This window comes from Zootoca vivipara, chromosome 14 (genome assembly GCF_965207765.1).
Source record: "Zootoca vivipara chromosome 14, rZooViv2.hap1.1, whole genome shotgun sequence".
In the NCBI taxonomy this organism is placed as follows: Eukaryota; Metazoa; Chordata; class Lepidosauria; order Squamata; family Lacertidae; genus Zootoca; species Zootoca vivipara.
In genome coordinates this window covers 38,230,511-38,252,119 of record NC_142597.1, presented here as the reverse complement: position 1 = coordinate 38,252,119, position 21,609 = coordinate 38,230,511, and the positions used below count along the sequence as shown (strand labels likewise).

The 21,609-nt window shown below is 44.4% G+C and overlaps 1 protein-coding gene across 1 annotated transcript; it reads left to right on the top strand.

The window, feature by feature from the left end:
* Window positions 1-2,015: 2,015 nt before the first annotated feature.
* On the top strand, window positions 2,016-21,227 carry WSB1 (WD repeat and SOCS box containing 1). Its single transcript, XM_035139528.3, has 9 exons — window positions 2,016-2,176; window positions 6,480-6,648; window positions 9,023-9,291; window positions 11,226-11,357; window positions 12,072-12,172; window positions 15,171-15,343; window positions 17,062-17,175; window positions 19,208-19,315; window positions 20,177-21,227. Exons 1-9 carry the CDS (start codon window positions 2,137-2,139, stop codon window positions 20,334-20,336), a joined length of 1,266 nt encoding a protein of 421 aa, XP_034995419.3. The 5' UTR covers window positions 2,016-2,136; the 3' UTR covers window positions 20,337-21,227.
* Window positions 21,228-21,609: the final 382 nt, after the last annotated feature.

The following is a 21,609-nucleotide window of genomic DNA, read 5'->3' as shown; positions in this document are numbered from 1 at the left end:
CCCTCATGCAGTAAGAGGACCGAACAGCACCTTTGCACTCTCCCTGGGGGAAGTTGTGTGGTTTGGGACTAGAGGAAAAGGGCAAATGAGGGCTTTTTGCCCAAAGGCGCTGCACAACTTGGCAGCGGGTGCTGATACGATATTGGAGTTGAATGGAGGAGTTTTTCTTGATTCTCCTTTGAGAATTCTAGGCCTTATTTTTTTACAAGTTTTTGAGAACCTCTGGTTTAGCTAAGCATTAGCCAACACACCAGTTCTCAGGATATAATAGGAAGGTGAGGCCCTGGCTTGGAAAGGAAGCTGAGCCTGTATTTTTCCACAGGCCTGGAATCTGCCCTTCAGTATTCCAAATATTAGCCAGATAGATCCTGGCATTCATTTATTTCCCCCAAAACTTATAACAACACTATAACTTGGGGTCGTCCGTCAAAACTGATTGGCAGTAGGGCTATGTACGGCCCACACATTGAAAGCACATTCCACTCCTGCCTGAAGAAGGAAGGGGCCTGGGATGGGAACTGTATTTTATTAAGAATGCTGGGAATTGTAGCTATGTGATAAGTAAACTTCAATTCCCAGGATTCTTGGGAATGTGTGAATGTGTGTGCCAGGCAGACAAAATGAAGGACTTATTCATTCAGCATATAATGGGTTGCATCCCATGTGAGCCCTACTCAGACTAGGCTTACTGACAGTGATGGATATGATTCAATTCCATTAATTTCAGTGGGTCTACTCTCAGTAGGACTGACATTGGATACAATTGCCAGAGGCGTACCTAGGGGCTGGACACAAAAATCACCTTTATTGCACTGTGGCACAAAAGTGTGCATTTCCCCCCGAACGTCTTCCTCACCCTTGCCCTCACTTTGGTCCCTTTGACTACTTGTAAAATGTAGTGATTTGTAATGTGGATATTGCAGTAATTTTCCCTTTTCCTTTTTTGAGGGGGACCCAAAGGAGCAAGGGACCCAAGGTGCACTCTGTGAATTGCCACACAATGTTTTGATAGCCACTGATGTAAGGCTTTATCCACACTTCCTCCTGTCCCGCCCCCATAGGAAAAAAACACGTTCTTTAGCGCTCAGTAGGAATAAAAAGCAATTCAGGTTTTTCCACGGATTGCCATTTGTTCCAATTTAGTGCCAAAGAGCAGGTTTTGCCTTGGGAAGGAGCGGGGCAAGGGGAAAACCACCCAGACCCGTGCTTTTTATACACAGGACAAGAGCAAGGTGGACAAGTCCTAGATTCCTTCAAAAGGGAGTTATTAACAGGATCTTGATGGCTTTATGGAACCTCTCTGTTCATTGGCACTGTACCATTGCACACCATTTTCTTAAGATTAACAACATGGGAGGCTGTTTTATTTCGCCTTCTGCTTCTGAATTTATCCAGGGTTGGCCACTGCAGCTAGCAGGATTCTCAACTTAGTTAGGTCTTTGGCCTGACCCAACATGGCTGCCCTTATGCTCTTAATCCTTAAACATTTACAGGTGGAGGAACTGCACATTTTTAATGTTTGATGTTTTGTCGTATTTTTCATATTCTGCTGGGAGCTGCCTAGAGTGGCTGGGGAATATATTATTATTATTATTATCATTATTATTATTATTATTATTATTATTATTATTATTATTATTATTATTATTATTTTCCGGCACTTAAAGAATAAGGGTGCTCCCCAAATTCTTCTAAGTGCCATAAAATAATATTATGTATTATACACACACACAAGTTTTGGAACAACTAGCTCTAACGTGAGCCACCTCAGCTTTTAACCGTTCCTTTTTCCAAGTTACGTTTGCCCTCTTCCGCAGAATGGTCTCGCCCAAGAGCTAGCTTACTCCATTGAGGCGGGCCCGTTCTATTTCGGAAGAAGGGAAAGACTAGACCTCAATACGGATTCCCTCCCTTTGCCTTACCCAATCCGCGACTCTCACGTAAGGGGCGTGGCCTTGAAGGAGGCACCCGCGACCACGCCCCTCCTTTATAAACCTTCATGCGGCGGCCATTTTGTCTCAGTCTTTATCTCTTGCGGCGCAGCGGAAGGTGGCTGGGAAGCATTTGGAGTCTTTCGTCCCCTGTGCTCCTTTTTTCATTCTTTGTTCTGAGCCGGTCTGAAGGGCGGCTCCGTAGATGGCCAGCTTTCCCCCGAGTGTTAACGAGAAGCTCATTGGTGAGAGGCGCCCCCTTCCGCGGAGAAGGGAAAAGGGATTGCTTATTGCTGGTTATGGTTAATAATAATAAAACGATCGAAAGGGTGGCAAAGGAGAGGGGAGGAAGATGGTTATGCCTTGTGCTGCGTGAAAACGCCCGTTGGCAGCCGAATTGCAGGGCTTGCTTAGAAAGATGCGATAGGACTCTGTTCTTAAGTGGGTTGCATCCAGCGCGATTCCTTACTCGGAGTAGACCCCTTGAAATGAATGGGCATGTCGGAATCGGGACACTTGCTTTCGAGGGATCTGCGGCGAGTAAAGCTAACGTTGGATGCAACCCCAGGTTTGCAAGGGATAAAGTAAAACATTAGTAAAGGGCATAGCTGCCAAGTTTAACCTTTTCTCGCGAGGAAGCCTATTCAGCATAATGGAAAATCCCTTAAAAAAGGGGATAACTTGGCAGCTATGGTAAAGGGAGGGGTCCGGGAACATGTGTAAAACTGACGGGAGCAAATTATTTTCCTTATACAAAATAAAACGAGCACGCCTTTCCTGTTGCCTTTCTGCACAATTCGTTGGAAGTTGCTTATGCCCGCGCGTGTACAGTTTTGCATATGTGGCTTAAGCTTGGAATAGGCCCAATTTAGGGGAAAATGAGGGCCGCTTGAAAAAACGTGGGGTTGAAGGGGAGAGCATCTTGGTTGTTGGGGATGTAATGATGGCGGGGTGCTATTAATAGCAGTGTGATTTGGTGTGCTAAATTGCGTACACCTTGCTTTTGTTTTTTGGGAGGTGCTTGGTAGGTTATGAATGCCCTTAAGGAAATTATAGGGGAGACAGTTACCATAGCTGCCAAGTTATCCCTTTTTTACAGGGATTTTCCCTTATGCTGAATAGGCTTCCTCGCGAGAAAAGTGAAAACTTGGCAGCTATGACAGTTACAGGGCAGGCTCTCGCAGGCTGCTTTGTTCGTCCTACGCAAGAGTAGACCCATTTAAGTTAATGGGCATGACTGACTTGATTTCGATGGGTCTATTCTAAGTAGAACTGAATTGGATAGAGCCCAATGAAATCCATAAACCTCAGCGCCCCCTCCCCCTGGCATGTTCCAGTTTTAATTACTTGACCCATTCCTTCCTACAGCCTTCTAAAAACAGTAGCTTGGGCTGGGTTTCCCCTCACCCTTTTCACTACAGTACTCTGTAATTTGAGAGTTGTCTGGTGGGTATGGCTGTTGCATTTGGAGGCAGCATAGAAGCATTTGACATAGCACTGGAGAAGTAGATTAAAAAGTGGATCCAGTTGGGTGTGGTTGGGGCTGGGCGGTGGTGATAGAGCAGCCTAAAGAACTTTCGGAGAGCATGAGGGTGACAGGCATACGGTATCCTATGGCGAAATAGAAAAACTAAGTGCTGCTAAATCTGAGACAAAAACTTGCTACTGTATGGGCAAGCGACAGGGTTTATAACCAGGAGTGGGGATCCTGTAGCCCAGTCCCAACTTCTCTTATCTCTAGGGCTGAGGGGAGTTCGGAGCCCCTCACCTTCTAATGGGCTTCAGGTTCCCCACTTCCTGGGTTGCAGGAGAGGCATTGTAAGGTCTCCAGCTTAGGGAGATGCCCATTGCGTTTTATCCGGGTGCATGTTTTGTGTGTAGACTGCTCAAAACTTTCCAGAAGATTATAAAACGATAGTGTAGCCTGTGATGATCCTCTCTGATAACGAGGAATAAAACAGAGCGCACACATTTTGGCCCATGGGATACCCTCAAGGAAGCTCTTGTTTCATCAGAATGAGAGGTGCTTTTTTGTGAGACACTGAGGAAGGATCTAGTGGAGATTTTTTTTGGGGGGGGGGATAATCTGGTTATAGGGATTTGAAACAATTCCTTCAATGATTTCAGTGGCTGTGAGAGTGCAGAAAGTTGCAAAATGATTTTAAAACAAAGCATGGAGAGCAGGACTGTAATGTAAATTGCTTGCACACAATTTCCTCCTCTGGTTTGAAAGAGGAGTTTCCATTTCAAAGCCCAAAAGAGGAACAAGGCTGTTCCGCATTGAAATTCTTTTGCAGTTACTGTAGTTGTACATCTGCACGGGCATGCAGTGTGACTCTTTGATTGGAACAAAATTTAAAAAGTTGTGTTAAGAGTCAGAACTGCTGCGTGTTAGGGAAACATTTTCTCCCCGCTTCCCTGTTTTTCCCTCCTTTTTGGGTGTGTGTGTGTGTGTGTGTCTGTCAGTGTCAGCCTGGAACCTTCCACTCCTTCACTCATCCCAAATCATTGAAAGAAATGGAGGAGAAATTCTTGCTGGTAATACAAGACGCCCAAATTATCTCGCTTGCTAATTTGCAATGCACTTAAAATGTGGACTTTTCTTTTTACCATGTCTTCTCCCCCCCTTTTTTTTCCAAGAGACCTACGGGTCACCAAATAAGGGTAGGTTTTCAGCTTTTGGGGTTGCCTGCTTGTTGCCTTTTTGGGCATGGCTAGCACTGCTGCCATTATGTATGCTGAGTTTCTCATGCGCACAGCCCGCCTCCCCCCCCCCCCATTTACATATGCAAGTGGAGCTCAGTGGGGGAATGAGAGTTACCCTGCCTGTGATGTTCAGGGATTATTGACCCTGTATTAACTGAAAACAAGCTCCCTTCTATCTTCATTCCCATCTATTTTATGTTCTGTTTGCAGTGTGGTATTTGGGTTGAAAGAGAAGCAAACTTGGATTCTCAAGCTCCCCCTCCCTTGTTGCAGCGAAAGAAACTGCAGTGTCCACAGTGGGAGTACAAATTTAGTGGAGGAAAATAAAAAATAGGTTACTTTTAGTCTCATCTTTTTAAAATGCCCGTGAAATATGTGAAGCAAACCAGTGAAGGCTGTGCATATTTGGGTGATGATGTAAGGCAGGGGGAAAATTACACTACATTTTTTTCCGGTGATGACTTCCATGTCTGCAAATGCATTGTTTTGTAAAATTGGGGGAAAAGATGTTAACCGAAAAGGTTATTTCTTCTTTTATATACATTTTATTTATGATTTTCAGTTTTATTTCTTATAACTAAGAAATAGAGCGTGAGTTTACTTTTCTCCTCACTCCCAATTTCCTCGTCTTTTTTAGATATGTAAGCTGGAGGTCAGTCTTTTCATTGACATTTGTAACTAACCTGCTTTGTGAACCCTTTTTTTTTTTTTGACAGAAGAAATACTTTAAAGAAGTCAAATGCCGGTCAAATGAAGGCGGTTTCTATTTTTGTAATTGTCTTTCCCCCTCCATAAGCGGCTGAGTATTTATCAGCCCCTCATTGAAACAAATCTATTTGTAAATGGGATAGAATGAGTGAATGGTAAATCAGATTACACATAGCTCAAGAATGCTAAATAGATACAGTACTAGTCACTTTTGGGCTTGGGGCTGTAGGAAGTGCTGTAGGTAGCCTCACTGAACAGTGGGGATTACTTCTGAGCAAATGTTCACAGGATTGGCCTGCACAGAAACTCAAGCTTAGGGATAGTAAGAGAATTAAGGTCTTTTACACTACAGTGGGTGTAAGTGGAGCCATCCTTTCTTTGGTTTACTGAAAAGGGTCAGGTGTAAACCCTCTTGAATCAGAGCTAGGCTTCCTTTAGTAGATACTATTGTGAAGTTTGTGCTTTTGTGTAGACACAGGTTCTGCACATGCTTCTCCACTTGTCATCTGCAGGCATATAAAGACAGGAAGTGCTTTTCGAAAATCTAGGCTACGTCCAGACAGACGTAAGTGTGTGTCTCTGTCGAAAATGCCAGCAAGAGCGCTCTTACAAAGCAGCACTTCTCAAAGTGTGGGTCCTACTGTGTTCCTGGGTGGGGGCTTGGTATGATTCAAGGGCAGGAATGGGGACCCGTGGCTCTCCAGATTTTGGACTCCAACTCCCATCAACCCCCACCAGCATGGCTAGTGGGTTAAGAATTATGGGAGTTGTAGTTCAACAACTTCTCGAGGACTGCACATTTCCCATCCTTGTTCTATAGAGATGCTGCAATTGTGATTAGTTTACCTTCACACTCTTAGGATGCTATGATTCCTTCCATTTCAATTGATTTCCCCCCCCCTTTCACTAAACCAGCAGCACTTCATTCCTGACTTTTAAGAAGTCACCCCCCTCCGTCATCCTTGAATTCCATTCAGATGAATGCTGTGTCGATCAGTAGTAAAAATAAAAAATAAAAACGTATTCACTGTTAACTACTGATGCGATAATTCAGTAGCAAGGGTTCAAAAAAGTGGAGTCAGAAGCATGTTGGATTTCTGGTTCACGCTTACAAATGGTGCGTTCTCTTTTTAGGAAGATCACGGACAGTGGGAGAACTTTTAGCCCCAGCTTCTCCTTTCGACAAAAAGTGTGGGCGTGAAAACTGGACGGTTGCCTTTGCTCCAGATGGCTCCTACTTCGCTTGGTCACAAGGCCATCGCATAGTAAAACTTGTTCCTTGGTCTCAGTGCCTGAATAATTTGTGAGTACAGCCTGTTTTGAAAATAGCTTTGTTTCTGTTCGTCGTGCGTTCTTTACAAAAGTCTCTGAAAACAGATGTGTTGAAAGCAGATTTTTAAAGTTAACAGGCAGTCTGCTTTCTACTCGAAAACAAATTGTGTCATTTCAAAATAATTGGCTTTGCAAGTCTGTGGTCCTCCAGATGGTGCTGAACTCTGTAAGGAAGAGAGCCTGCAAGATCAGGCCAATTGCCCATCTAGTCTAGTACACTGTTCTCACAGTGGCCAACCAGATGCCTGGGAAGCCCGAAAGCAGCCGCACCCCCTCCAATTGCAATGGCAAGCAACAGACATTCATTATCCAACAGGGGAGGTAGAATTTCAACTCTCCAACCCACAGCTGATCATCAAGGATGATGGGTGCTGTAGCGGGAAAACCACAGGTTCATTACCCTGTGCTATGCCATGGCTTAGAGTGATATGTATATGCTCACACATGCCCTCCCTTCTCATGCAACTGGGAGGACGCTTTTGTTTTCCCTTAATTGTGATTTGTCATGCCATCGGATATAACAAATAGATTAATTCCCAACATGACAGCTTCAAATTGTGGTTTCTGAAGCTGGCCAAAAGTGGAAGCTTCTGGATGCGTCATTTCAAGCAGTGCAAATGGATAGGCAGAGCGCATGAGCCTAAAGCTTGCTGCAACTCATCCATGGTTTAGCGTGGCTACATGTGTAATCAGAGAATGCAAAGCAGAGGTGTCGAAACAATTTGTTCAGTCTGCTTTTTAGGAGGAACGACCCAATCAGTGATATTTTAAGGTGCTTGCAAGTTGGAATGCAACTCCCAGTTGACCTGTGTTCAGATTTTGCTGTGCGGTTTCTGTACACAGAAGTTACACACACAATATTTTATGTGCAAAGTGTGTGTTTTATGGGGAAATGCACCGACAAATGTATATTCCATGCCAGTATACAATTTAAAACCAGGCTTTTCATGTGCCCTTTCAAAAAATGCACCGAACGCAATGGGCCTTTGGTTGCACACTGGCAAGACTGAAGTAGGACTGAATTAGTGCTTAGTCCACCCCCTCGTGTAAGCACAGCCAATGTGTAAGCTAGGAGAAAGAAGGGAACTTTCTGAATGAAGAGGGGTAAACCAGTGACCCTCATCGGCTCCAGCTGGCATGCCAGTGATCAAGAATGCTGGGAGTTGTAGTCCAGAAACAGTTGGACAGCTACAAGTTTCCCACAGCTATGGTGAGATACACCGGGAGCTGATGTATACCATTCAGTATTGTCTGCACTGATTGGCAGGTTTTCAGACTGGGAACATTCCCAGCCCTACCTGGAGAGGCCAGGGATTGAACCAGGGATCTTCTCTATTCAAAGTAGATGCACACCCCAAAACAAAAGAGGCAGAGAGAAAAGACCCATAAGTCAAAGCACTAATTCAGTCCTACTTCAGTGTTGCTGGTGTGCAACCAATGGTCCATTGCATTTGGTGCATTTTTTTGAAAGGGCACATGAAAAGCCTGCTTCGGGCTTCCTTGTTCCCCATGCAAGGGCCACCCATGTATTCATAGCAGTCCTTTGCAGATTAACTCTTAAGCTCCATGGGATCTACTCTCAGGCCACTAATGTGCATAGCATGCCAGCCTTAGGAAGGGAGGTGTCCATGGTAGAAACCATACTTCATTTTGATGGTAACTAACGGGGGTGGGGGTTGGATTAGATGACCCTTGGGTCCCTTCCAGCTCTATGATTCTATGAATCTAGAAGCATTGCTGCCTCTCAATGTTGAGGCAGGGCATGGGAGCATGGCCATCATGGTTAGTAGCCATCGACAGCCCTCTCTTCCTCCATGAATTTGTCTCATCCTTCTTTTAGAGCCACCCAGCTGGTGGCCAGCACTGCCTCCTATGGGAGGGAGTTCCACAGTTTATGTGCTGTATAAAAGCTAACGTGGTCCAGTGGACAGAAGTCTGGCTTCATGCCCCCTCCGTGTTCAGTGCTCTCTCTGTTTTGGTTCTTGCAGTAGCAGTGACCTAATTCATAAAGTTAATGGGGAAATAGTAACACCTTTACTGTTGGAATTTGTCAGTTACCCTCATATATTGAACAACTTTTCATTGGTAGGTTGGCCTTCTCTGCATGGAGAGAATACTTTCCATAGCTACACACATACTCACACACACACACGATGGTTTGGGCTACAACTGGTATCCGCTCAATGGCCAGGGATGCCGGAAGTTGCCGTCCAAAGTACCTGTAAAGCATTAGGTTGGGAAAGCGTGCTGCATATCGACTCGTTTTATCAACATCGTCATTTGCGTGTACATTGGCTCTTAGAGAGTTCTTCCTTCTAAAAGGTTGGCTTGTTTTCCCCCCTCAGTTCGTTGCATGGCGTAAAGACTTTGACCAATTTAAGCCATTCCAAACTTTTGAGGCAGAACAGCAATGGAGACCAGAAAAACAAGCCCAGCGAGCACGTCATAGATTGCGGCGACATCGTCTGGAGTTTGGCCTTTGGATCTTCCGTGCCTGAAAAGCAGAGCCGGTGTGTGAATATAGAATGGCACCGGTTCAAATTCGGCCAAGACCAGCTTCTCCTGGCAACGGGCTTATCCAATGGTCGTATCAAAATATGGGATGTCTATACAGGTAAGGAGCGTCCTGGTAGTAGAAAATCGATTCAATTTGCTTTCTTTCTAAGAACCAGGGAAGAGTATCTTAAATGTGATTCTGGTGCCTGAAAGGGCTCCGCATGTTCCTGCGGACAATTTCCAAATTCATGGAGGGTGGATCTGTCAACAGCTTTCGGTTGTGGCAGATAAATAGAACTTCCAGGTTTGGAGTCATGGTGGAGCCGAGAAATGAAGGGGCGTGGGTTGCTTGCCATGATGACATAAAACCTCTTGATTTTATCAGAAGGATTTCCCCCTCCGAGCCTAATAGCCGCACAGGCGGAGAGGGCACAGGACTGATGGAGTGGCCTGGCACACCTAACCTACAGGCCTGTGGTCCATCCCCAATGTCTCTGAACTTTCCTTGAATTAGGCTGGGAAAGTATTGACCCGTAGGCCACTCTTGGCCTGCTGGGGGATCCAAGTTGACAGGCTCATGAAGCCATTCCGTCTCTCATCATCTGATGAGTGGGAGGATGCAGACAAATCCTGCCTTGGCTGTGTGCACCTGTCCCCAGCAGAGAATGGATGCACAGCCCATCTGAGCAGATGATGAGTGGGCGATAAGTTATGCTCAATTTGGCAGGATCCCATGAAAAATGGATGGCATCAAAAGTCCAACTAAAACAGGGGAAGAAAACTTTGTATTCGCAGCACCTTGCAGGTGCTTTGAAGTCCTGATTCTGGGGTGCCCCCATTCTGCTGTCAAAGCCTTGATAATTATCTGGTCCGTAGAGCCGAAAAATGACTGGCTTAAGTGTTGAGCTTGACAAATTGTTGGTCTTAACGTTGCACACATTTTATACTAGTAATTAGCCAGATAATTTGGGGGTTTGTGGTTGTAGTTGCTTTTTTATTAGTTGTTGTCCTCTGATCCCTTTTATATGAATTTCTCTGATCCCTGGCAGTGGCAGTTTTCACCCAGTTAGCTTCTGGTCTGGGTGAAAAATCTACCTAGTTCCTTAGAGTGGAAATTGGAACGATGCCCTGCATAGGACAGTGTTTAAATGTCAAGCAGACTGCCAAGTTCCTTGAGTTTCAAAGTAAATCTTTGCACTGCTTAGAAGATAAGCTTTCCTGGCATCAAGTCTAAAAGCTTATCCAACACATAACGCAAGCATATTGGCTTAACTGAAATATGTTTGGGATGAGCAAATAATGTATTAAAACGTTAAGTACTGTGTAAGACAGCCTTGCATTTAAGCACTTGCCTGGTAGCCATAGAGTCTAGACAATAAAGAATTTGATAGAAGGCCTGTGGGTGGGCAGAGGAGAGATGGATTACACCATCCTTCCTTCTGCCAACAAGCAAGTAAGAACATACTTCCAGGCTGGTAACTGTTACTTTACAAGACTGGCACAATAATTTATTTATCAAAGGATTTGTATCCTGCCCTTCCATCACTAAAGCGGATGTGTTTAAGCTTGCTTACCTGTATGTATCAATCAATCACACTTTATTCGACCGTCAGTCAGAAATAAACATTTATCCATACAAAAATTAAAACATCAAACACTTACCTGTATGTAATTTGTTTCCCAACAGCCCTAAACATTAATAAATGTAAACACCCTGTTACTTGCAAAGTACACGTCTGCTGCAGTACACCTTGCACATTTAAAGCACCCCTCTCAAGGCTCGGGAACTGTAGTTTTCCCATAAAAGAGCTATATGCAATTTCTAGTGTCCTTAACAAACTATGGTTCCCATGATTCTTGGGGGTGGTTTTTTTAATGTGTGTTGCGTATGTAGCCATTGTAACACATCAAGGTTTTTTAAAAAAATATTAAGTATTTAAAATGTTAGTATAGAAGGAATAATGTCTTCCAAGAGTTGCAGTAAGAAAATAAGCCCTTTGCTCTTTGTTCCTGACTTTCAAGGTTTAATTTTAAAATATTTTCTTCCAACAGGAAAGCTCCTCCTTAATTTAATGGACCATACAGAAGTTGTCAGAGACTTAACTTTTGCCCCTGATGGCAGCCTGATACTAGTGTCTGCTTCACGAGACAAAACACTAAGAGTATGGGACCTGAAGGATGATGGTATGTTAATCAGGAATGTTTTACGTGGCGTAACAAAAAACAGGGACATGATTTACCAGCAATGGAAAGCTATGATGGATTAGTAAATTTTTTGTTTGATATTTTTAGATTGTTTCAAGTTCAAATGGTATTTGTAGAGATGTTCCCAGTGCCCCAGATTTGTCTGTCTAATATCTGCCAGCCTTCCAAAATTGTCCTCGCAGACATGCCTGCACACATTAGATCTAAATTCTTGACTATAAACTAGGCTTGGGAACCACACCTTGATCCTTGTTCTGAGACTTCTAGCTGAGGTTTTTCAGTTTCTCATTTTGGATAGAGCAGGTTTTATTTTTGTTAAGTAGTGTGTGTGTGTGTGTGTATATATATATATATATAGAGAGAGAGAGAGAGAGAGCGCGCACAGATACTCTCCAGCATTTTGACTTCACTCCCAAAGGAGCTCTCCTCCATTGTCTCTTGAGACAGACAGATGTCAGCAGCAGCAGCACAGATAATTCATGGACTCAAGCTGTTTAGGGCTTTGGCAGGTTATCTGAAGGACAGCCTTCATCCAATCCTGCCTTCAAGGTAGATCTACCTCAAGGGCCATATCAGCTAGGCTTTGCTTTTGTGAGGCTGCAGCTCTTGGAAGCACCTTAAAATATTTCAATGAAATATGAGTGTCTGACACTAAACTGGCTTTATTCCCCCCCCCCCAATTCCATTTTCTAGGAAATATGATGAAAGTATTAAGAGGGCACCCAAACTGGGTCTATAGCTGTGCTTTCTCTCCCGATTCTTCCATTCTCTGCTCTGTGGGGGCCAGTAAAACAGTAAGTATCAAAGTTTCATGTTCTTCAACCTGTATTGGATTGTGAGCAAATAATTATCTGGAATCTTTAAGAATAAAGCCAGCTTGTGCTCTGTGTCTTGCTGGATGGCAATGATGATGATTTAAGGAATTGCATGACAAAAACATTTGTAGTAAATTGGCACCAGGCTTTCGTTCGGTTATCATTTACTGAGCTGAACTTTTTATTGCTTTTAATCTCAATAAAGTTGAGGAATCTTGCAAAGTAGCCATGCATATCTCCATCTGTTCCATGACTTGAGAGAGGGGGGGGGGGCGTAAAAGTTTTGCTTAAGAAAGGGATAGTTTTATAGTAATACTTTGTGGCTCTTGACTCCTGATATTCTGCTGTCACGCTCATTTGAAAGATTAATTTTCCAAAGCCTGGGCTGCTGATCTTACTTGACAAGTAATATTTCATTCTTGGACAGTTTCCAACAAACTGCCCTTGAGCTCAGTGCTTCGGAAGGATGAGCAGTGAGTTTTGTATCAAACTGCATCGTGCTGCCGTACTTGCAAAATGTAACACAGGGCAGTCAAAGAACATTGAGTGAGCTGCTTCCTGGTATAAAGGAGGAACGAGGCACCTGTCGCCCCCCCAGGTGTTGTGGGGCTACAGCTCCCAGCACCCCCAACCACTGGTCTGGGGGGGGGGGGAAGATAAGGAATGGCCAATGCTGCTAAGGGCGAGAGCCCAACAACATTTGGGAGGCTGAAGGTTCCCACCCATGATATAAAAGTATAGAATAGTCTATAAAGTTGCAGTCCAAGAAATGCTTATTTGAGAGCAAGCCTGCTCTGAATTACTTTTGACTAAGCATGCTTGGGATTGAGTTGTGTATCTTCTGTTCAGTTTAATATTAGAAAACTCCAGGCAGGAGTAATACAAGGGTGGACAACTTGTATCGCCTGAAGCGCGAGGACTGGAGTTTTGTTAGAATCTGGAACCCTTAAATCCCATTTTAGGAGTTAAGTGTCTAGTCCTCATGTTGGGCAGAAATTCTGAAAGTATAAAATTTACTTTTTTCCAGAAGTTAGGCCTGAGTTTACTTATTTTTTACAACCCAGAGCCACCAGTTACAAAATCAAATGTCACAGAATAAATTAATCAGCTGCCAATTGTAATGTTTTGTCCCATGGATTAAAATGCCGATGCTGCATCTCTTTTATCAACTAGCCTTCGGTGTTGAACAAGTTGTCCATCCTCCGGGCTAGTAAAAATCGTGGCTTTCAAAGTTAGCAGCTTGAAAGGTTAGCAGAGAGATAGTGTCGTTTGAAAAAGAAATATACAAAAAAGCCTATTGTGATGATTATTATTACTATTACTATTATTACTATTTTTAAAAAGGAAGCCTAGATAAGAAAGACTTATCAGTAAAGCCCTTTAAAATAGAACAGATGTAGATGTATGCATTGATCTTTTTTTAGGCTGTGTGTTTTCCATAAGCTTCTCGCTTTCCCTGTCACAGGTGGTGGCAGCAATATTGGTGTGATTGAGGGTAAGCTGGCACCACTCAGACAAGCGCACATTGGTGTTAGCTGGGCAGAAAGAGTGGCATCTCTGGCCACCAGGCTGGAGGCGAACTTTACCATAGGATGAAGTAACCTTGCATTCGACTGCAGGGTGTACTGTACGTACGCAGGTGCTGGTTGATGTCCACTTTCTGCTTCCCCCTCCCTCTTTCTTTTCCTTTTTGTTTTATTTTAACGTTGGTAAAGAGATCCTCTGGCTCCTCTTAAAATTTTAACAATAGATATTTCTAATTCCTATGGAATTCTGGAGTCTCTTAATAAAAACCGAGGCAGTCCCTCGTCACTTACTGTGACGGACTTAGTAATGAAGTTTCAGTACAATAGAGCAGTGGCGTCACTAATTAATATATTTATTTTATACCCTGCCTTATCCCCCCCCTACGGACCAATTTAATGTTTATTATCTCTCCCTGTTCCTAAAGTTCAGGGTGGCTCAACAATTATGCATACATACATATATATTTATTTTAAAAAATGGAAAAATATTCTATGCCGTAAAAAGGCTAAAAATTACCGTATATGGCAACCTGTTTTTGTAGCCACAAACCTTTGCTAGCTTGTTGATTGTATTACAGTACACTGAACTTTGTAGTGCAGTTTTGAGATCTAAATTTTCCTGCACATGCTTAAACTTACTGACTACAGTATTAAGTATACAACTGCATGTGAAGTGTGCTAAGCCGTGCCTGTTTGTGTAAACTGCTAATTACTGAGACCATTATTATTATTATTATTATTATTATTATTATTATTAAAAAGAATCTTGGCAAATAGCATTGCTTGATTTTTATTTTTGTTATTTTTCTTTAAAAAATTAAGCTTAAAATGTGTAATATAATAGACTTGGTTTAATTTCTGGGTTTTTTTTTTTTGCCAAATTCATGTCATTTGGCTGTGACAATTCCTTTTTTGCTTGCAGTATCTGTTTCTCTTCCTAGGCTGACGATGGCGATCCAAGCCTATTGTAAACAAGTGATCTTAAACTCACAGGGGATTCCACGGGAGTAACCATATGTTAACCTTACTTTTTTTTCTGTCTGTATATTTCTTAAAATTTTGTTAGTTAATTGGAAAAGGGGGGGTGCGGGTGGTAGAACTTAACCCAGCTACTGTATACATATCTATATATTCTTTTACTTTAACTGTTTTACGTAATACGTGGGATTCAGTAAAAACCACCACTGTTGATGTAAACATTTTAATATTTTGGCTTATTTTTTATAAATAACACTTAATATGCATGTTTGCTTTAATTTAAATAATTCTGAGTATGGCACTGAGCATTTCCCGTAATTGTAGTAATTCTTAATGCTTGGCTTTAGTTGTAATCCTCTGTAAAACTAGCAGAAAACGCAGTTTTGCAGGGAGGGGGGTGGTGGGGAACACGTTGATGAAATGTCTCCTCTGTGCCTGGGCATCACTATAACATGAGCTTGTTTTGATTGCAGGTGTTGCTTTGGGATATGGATAAGTACGCTCTCATCCGAAAACTGGAAGGGCACCACAACGATGTGGTAGCCTGCGAGTTTTCTCCTGACGGAGCTTTACTGGCTACAGCCTCTCACGACACCCGCGTTTGTGTCTGGGACCCGCACACTGGAGCCGTTCTGATGGAGTTTGGGTGAGTGAGTTGGGTGGAGTGGGCACAGGAATAATCTTTAAAACTTGCCCGTCTGTGGTATTCTTCTATTTTACAAGGGCAGTCTCTGCTTAGATTTTTCCCAGGTTAAGATGAATTGGACGAAGCCATGGTGTTGTTCATTGGACAAGCGCTCGGCTGGGAGGGAGGACTGGGTTCAGGTCCCGCCACAGCAAGGAATGCTTTCAGTGGCTCACTTTAAAGAAGCGCCTGCCGTTCTCTGGGTGTGAAATAGGGATTAGGTAAAGGTAAAGACCCCTGACCATTAGGTCCAGTCGTGACCGACTCTGGGGTTGCGGCGCTCATCTCGCATTATTGGCCGAGGGGGCCGGCGTACAGCTTCCAGGTCATGTGGCTAGCATGACAAAGCCGTGTCTGGAGAACCAGAGCAGCACACGGAAACGCTGTTTACCTTCCCTATTTATCTACTTGCACTTTGACGTGCTTTTGAACTGCTAGGTTGGCAGGAGCAGGGATCGAGCAACGGGAGCTCACCCTGTCGCGGGGATTCGAACAGCCAACCTTCTGATCGGCAAGCCCTAGGCTCTGTGGTTTAACCCACAGCACCACCCGCGTTCTCTGGGTGTGAAATAGGGATTAGTGAATTGCAAAATAGAAACTCGGGGACCCCAGTTGACTAGTAGAGAACACGCCCTGCTGGCACACATTAAGAATGGAATGTCAGGCGGGGTACAAGGCTGGAAAGACTCTTCTGCTTGGGGGCCCCAGAGACCATGGCTAATCACTGGAGATTCACCAACTGGTGCCCACCAGACGCTTTGACTCCCATCGGCCCCAGGCAGCATGACCAACAAGTTGGGGACGATGGGAGTTGGAAGTTCAGCAACATCTAGACGGCGCCAGGCCGGGTAAAGCTGGTAATTGTTTTTATTTATTTCATAAAAGTTGCACACTGCTTGATTGGTTTTTGTGTGTGTGTTTTTAACTCCTCAAAGCAGTTTACATACCTTCATGCCCATAAATATATACCGTGTTTCTCATATTATAAGACACGTCTTATATTTATTTTTTCCTCAAAAAAACACACTATGGCTTATTTTCAAGGGATGTCTTATTTTTTTCCTCCTCCTCCTGCCGCGGCTGGCATTGCTGCTGCTCCTATCACTATGTCTTATTTTCGGGGTATGGCTTATATTCCTTGAATGCTTAAAAATCCTGCTATGGCTTATTTTATGGGGATGCCTTAAAATATGAGAAACAGGGTATATGCAAGCCATGATTCTCTTGGCTTAACTGTGGCTTGTTTGTATATTCAAACCCACGCCAGCCAGCTAGTTTATGGTCGGTTTGTGGCCAACAGAGCAGAACGTGGAACTGACTTGCATCTAATGTTAGTCATTCTTGGGAGCAGACCCACTGAAATTAAAGGACATGAGTAACTTAGATCTGTTAACTTCAAACTTGGACCCATTGGACGGCTGTTTGTGCCCACCTTCCATTCCAAATGCATGGCTTCCCTCAAAGAATCCTGGGAGCTGTACTTCATCCCCTCACAGAGTTAGAATTCCCCGCACCCTTAGCCAACTACAATTCCCAGGATTCTTTGTGCCTTAAATGCATGGAGCGTACACAGCCTTAGTCCTGGCAAGCCCTGTTGAGTGGCCTTCGGTTTCCTTTTGGTTAATGATTGAACGCAGAGCAAATGTCCCGTGAACCAAAGTTCTTAATTTCATCCTCAGGCATCTGTTTCCCGCACCGACTCCAATATTTGCTGGGGGAGCAAATGACCGCTGGGTCAGATCTGTATCTTTTAGCCATGACGGACTGCATATTGCGAGTCTTGCCGATGATAAGTAAGTATGGCAAAGCACGGCTTGGTTCTGCTGGTTCTTGCTAGCTGGGAAATGAAATTTCGTGCAGTGTCTTTGCGGGCGAGGGAGGCTCCCTCCCCCACCCCCCCACCCCCGCAGATGACCGGCGCTTGAGTTAGGCGGATAAGGGGAAATTGGCCAGAATTATTTAACTGCACAACCCAAGGGTCTTCAAAGCGCCCCACAAGCACACGGTTTTAAAATGCAGTTGAATGCAATAATCACATGATCTGCACAATGAAACAGCACAGTCAGCAGGAGAGAAGATGAAACTTTAAACTCAAATTAGAATGATTACGTGTTGTTGCCTTGCTGGTGATTCTGGAATACCCAGCTGACTTGGCCAAGTGATCAAGGTAATGGAAGTATCAGCTCAAAATACCTGGAGGTCACAAATTGGGAAGAGTGCTGTCTGTAATAAGATGTGGGCAGATAAATAAAAGGCATTGAACCTCAGATTGTCTGATCAGCCACATAAAGCCTGCAGCAAGAAAGAAACCGGGGCAGAAGCAAGAGTCACGACTTCGTCTGAAGTTAATTGAGCAGAGTTTCTCAATATTGCACAGTCGTCTGGCAACTTAGAACAGGCTCCTATGTAAATGGTCCTTATGCAACGGGAGACAATCTGACAGCTAGGCATGTGACTTTCTGGCACCTTTGTTGAGGGGTTGCGGAAAAGTGCCCTGTCACAAGACACAGGAGCGGGCTCACTACTTGCGCAAACAGCTTCCTTCTAAAACCTTTCTGCAACATTCCTGAAGACCTGACACGTTTTATTGTTGAGGTATTTAGACCTTTGGTCCAAATTTCCTTGAGCAACGGGGAGGGAAAGTATTGCTCTGACACATGGCAGAATGGGGAGGTGGAATGCTGGGGCTGTATCGTGGTATATATCATTTCAGGCTGCATTCAGGGGGATCCCTACATTGCCTTCCGTTATATGACATAACCATGGGCTTGCTCACTTGCAGTGGATTCAGTCCCCCAGGACACGCAGTTCCCCCTCCTCACCTGATCCATACAGATGGATGGGGAGTGGGTGTCATCATCCCCACCCTTACACATAATTGGTGAGGATCGAGGAGGAGGAAAACATTACCTCCCCCATCCCTTTGCCTCACTGCTGCCAAAATCAGCAAGTTGGGTGGATACAGGGGTGCTTAATCATCCCCTAGGCCAGGGATTAACCACTCTTCCTTAAAAATGCCTTGGAGGCATCCTAAACAATGTGGCTTTCCTAAGGCCCTGCCAGTGAGATCATGCTTGGGTTGAGTCCAGGCACACCTGACGTGGGACGTCTGGCTGGATCTCCCAAGTGCATTTTCTCCCCCTTTAAACTACAGGCAGCTTCAATTCAATTACAGCCATTGTGCTTAGCCTGGGGTGTCTAACCTCTTCCCCGTTGCGGTTTCTAGGTTTAGATCTCCAAGCTGTAGCACGCACACACCCCTTCCTCCCCAGTATTGGCACGATACTTTCCTGGTCTGCTTACAGCAGCTTGGCAGGGGGTCAAGAAAACCAGAGGAGGACTGGCAGCGGGGAGAGGAAAACTTAAAATGCCCATATTCCTGCCGTTTTAAACATTAAAAGGGGGGGGGGAGTGATCCAGTTTTGTATCGCTTGCATCACCTATGATCGAAGGCCTTGTACAGTTCCCAGCTAACTGCTTGGGCTGTCAGCCAGCCGTGCTGCACCAGCTCTTTGCTGTGGCACTTGCAAACCACCAGGACCATCAGTTTTCAGTCCAGAATGCCCTGGCTTTATTTTGGACCAATGGCTAGAACGTGCATGTCACCTTAGGCCTCGCATCACTCCCCGTTCCTCTTGCTGGCGCTGCAGCGAGACAGCTTTGTGAATTTGCTCATCTTCATCGTCCGCCCCCTTCCTCCCTCAGGTGCCTTCAGCAACCAACGGAGCTGTATCAGCTTCCAGCTGTTGCTCAGATTTAAGCATAAGGTTTAGCAGCGTTGATCAAATAGAGGCTGCCAACCTGTTTGCTCTGCTCTCCTTTCAGGATGGTGCGGTTCTGGAGAATTGACGAAGACCACCCCGTCCAGGCTGCTCCTCTAAGCAATGGGCTTTGCTGTGCCTTTTCTACAGATGGCAGTGTTCTAGCTGCTGGGTAAGCAAACCTCAAAATAATAAAATGATCGTCATCAACAACAACACATGCATGCTCCACTAGGAAGGCAGTTTCTTAAAAGCCAAGTGGATATTTTAAAAGAAAAGCTCTCTGGTGTTATTTATATATAAATAACTGGGACCTGATTCTCTAGTTGCTGCTTGGAAGTAACTATTTAAAGTAGTCACCATTAATGCTGCTTGATAGATGATCCTCGAGTAAAGAATTGTGTGAGCCTTTGAGGGCAGTAAATGGTTTGGATCTGGAAAGTTTCCTCCTCCTGACGGAAGGGCTTTTTTCTGTTGAAGGAAAAGAACATTTTGACCCCACCCAATTTGTCTACAGCCATCGCCAACCTGGCACACCGTCCAGATGATGTTGGACAGGGGTCAGCAAACTTTTTCAGCACTGTCCCTCAGACCTTGTGGGGGGGCTGGACTATATTTTTTTGGGGGGATGAACAAATTCCTATGCCCCACAAATAACCCAGAGGTGCATTTTAAATAAAAGCACACATTCTACTCATGTAAAAACACACTGATTCCCGGACGGTCCGTGGGCTGGATTTAGAAGGCGATTGGGCTGGATCCGGCCCCCGGGCCATAGTTTGCCTATCCGTGTTGTTGGACATAGGACTGATGGGAGTTGTAGTCCAACATCATCTGGAGAGGGGGTGCAGCAGGTTGGCAAGGCTGGTTCTAAAGCAGTGTTTCAGCTGTTCTTGAACTGCAGTTTCCCTCATCCCTAACCACTCACCCTGCTAGCTAGGGATGGTGAGAGGAGTTGTCCGGAGGATTGAATCACATCGGGCGTTGGGGGAGCCTAACCAACTTCCATGTTTTCTTCTGCTTTTGCCTGCAGGACGCAAGACGGAAGTGTGTACTTCTGGGCCACTCCCAGGCACGTTGCCAGCCTCCAGCACTTGTGCCGCATGGCCATCCGGCGAGTGATGCCCACCAGCCAGGTGCAGAATCTGCCTGTCCCTCCCACAATTGTGGCTTTCCTTTCCTACCAGATTTAGAAAGTAAATTGGAAGGGGGGAAGGAGAGCAGTCTGCCTGGCACATGGGTGAAAGAGAACCTCAAGCTTTTTGTAAGCCTTTTTGAGCAGAACACTTCACACATTTCAGTTGTTATTTTTCCTTAAGAATAAAGAAGCGGCGTTTCCTTAAAGACGGTATTTAAAGAAAAGATCAGTAGAGGTATTTCTGAAAGCGTCAGACTTTTCTAAAGAAATTCTAACTGTGAAAATCTGTAAATAATTAGACGTTAGCTGCTATGTATTACCCGTGTATATCATTTGTGATTGCTTTTTTATGTAGAATATAGCATGTATATAGTTGTGTGTGTGTGTATGTGTGTGATACATATATATATACGCGTGCACACACACACACAGATATATATATATAGATAGATTCTGGAGCCACAAGCTGTATTGGTGCTGTGTACAGAGTGGTGTTTGTGGCTCAGGGATAGGAAAACAAAATTTAGTGGCTTCTGTATGTTGTGCATTTTTTGGCAGGGGGCTTTCAAAATGGAGCCCTGGGTTGTGTACATCTTGTGTAGCAGAAGGAGTGAATTTCCTTGAGGCCCACAGCACGGAGAGGAATATGGGGCACAGCTAAGAAATCTTGATTTACCAGACACGTGTCATCTTAAGGGAGGCCTTAATTTTGCCACAATGTGAATGGTGGGTGTCCAGGATCTCTTGGGGTGGTGGTGGTGGTGGTCCTTAAACCTTTGAAATCCAGCTACTGTATTAAATCCTGGCATCTTCTCTATCAGATGTGACTTCCTCACAGGCTCAGGGTTCCCACTCCCCCACCCCCAACACTTCAGTCAACCTTTGTCATTTAAAGGGGGTGAAAACTGGGTGAACTACCAAAGACATTAAAGCATTCTTGTTTTCATATGCTTTTGCTTTCTGTTCATCTGGACTTGCAGATACAAAGAATGTATGCATTGCATAAAATGCCCGATTATATATATTTCTTCTTTTTTTTATTAAAAAGTTGTACAAAAAACCCCCCACCCCTACAGAGTTTTGAAAGGCTGGTTTGTTTGTTTGTTTGCGTGTGAGCTGCATCTTGAGTTTGAAAATGGGAGTGACAGAGAAGAAAGCGAAGGAATATGTTTGCTGACTTGCTTTTCCATCTAAAGCTGGTGTGGGGAACCTTTGCTGAACCAACAACTCCCAACTGGCCATTAGGAGGGGTGTCTCCTAACATTTCTGCCTCCCGACAGTGAAGGGAGACAGTAGCTGTCATGGCTAGTAGACATGAAATACTTTTA

Excerpts from the sequence above, each read along its gene's own strand:
- WSB1 (XM_035139528.3), top strand. The coding sequence starts at position 2,137 with ATGGCCAGCTTTCCCCCGAGTGTTAACGAGAAGCTCATTG. Across the intron at positions 12,173-15,170 it reads CTGTGGGGGCCAGTAAAACA|GTGTTGCTTTGGGATATGGA; the intron begins GTAAGTATCAAA and ends TTTTGATTGCAG. Across the intron at positions 19,316-20,176 it reads GGCAGTGTTCTAGCTGCTGG|GACGCAAGACGGAAGTGTGT; the intron begins GTAAGCAAACCT and ends TTTTGCCTGCAG.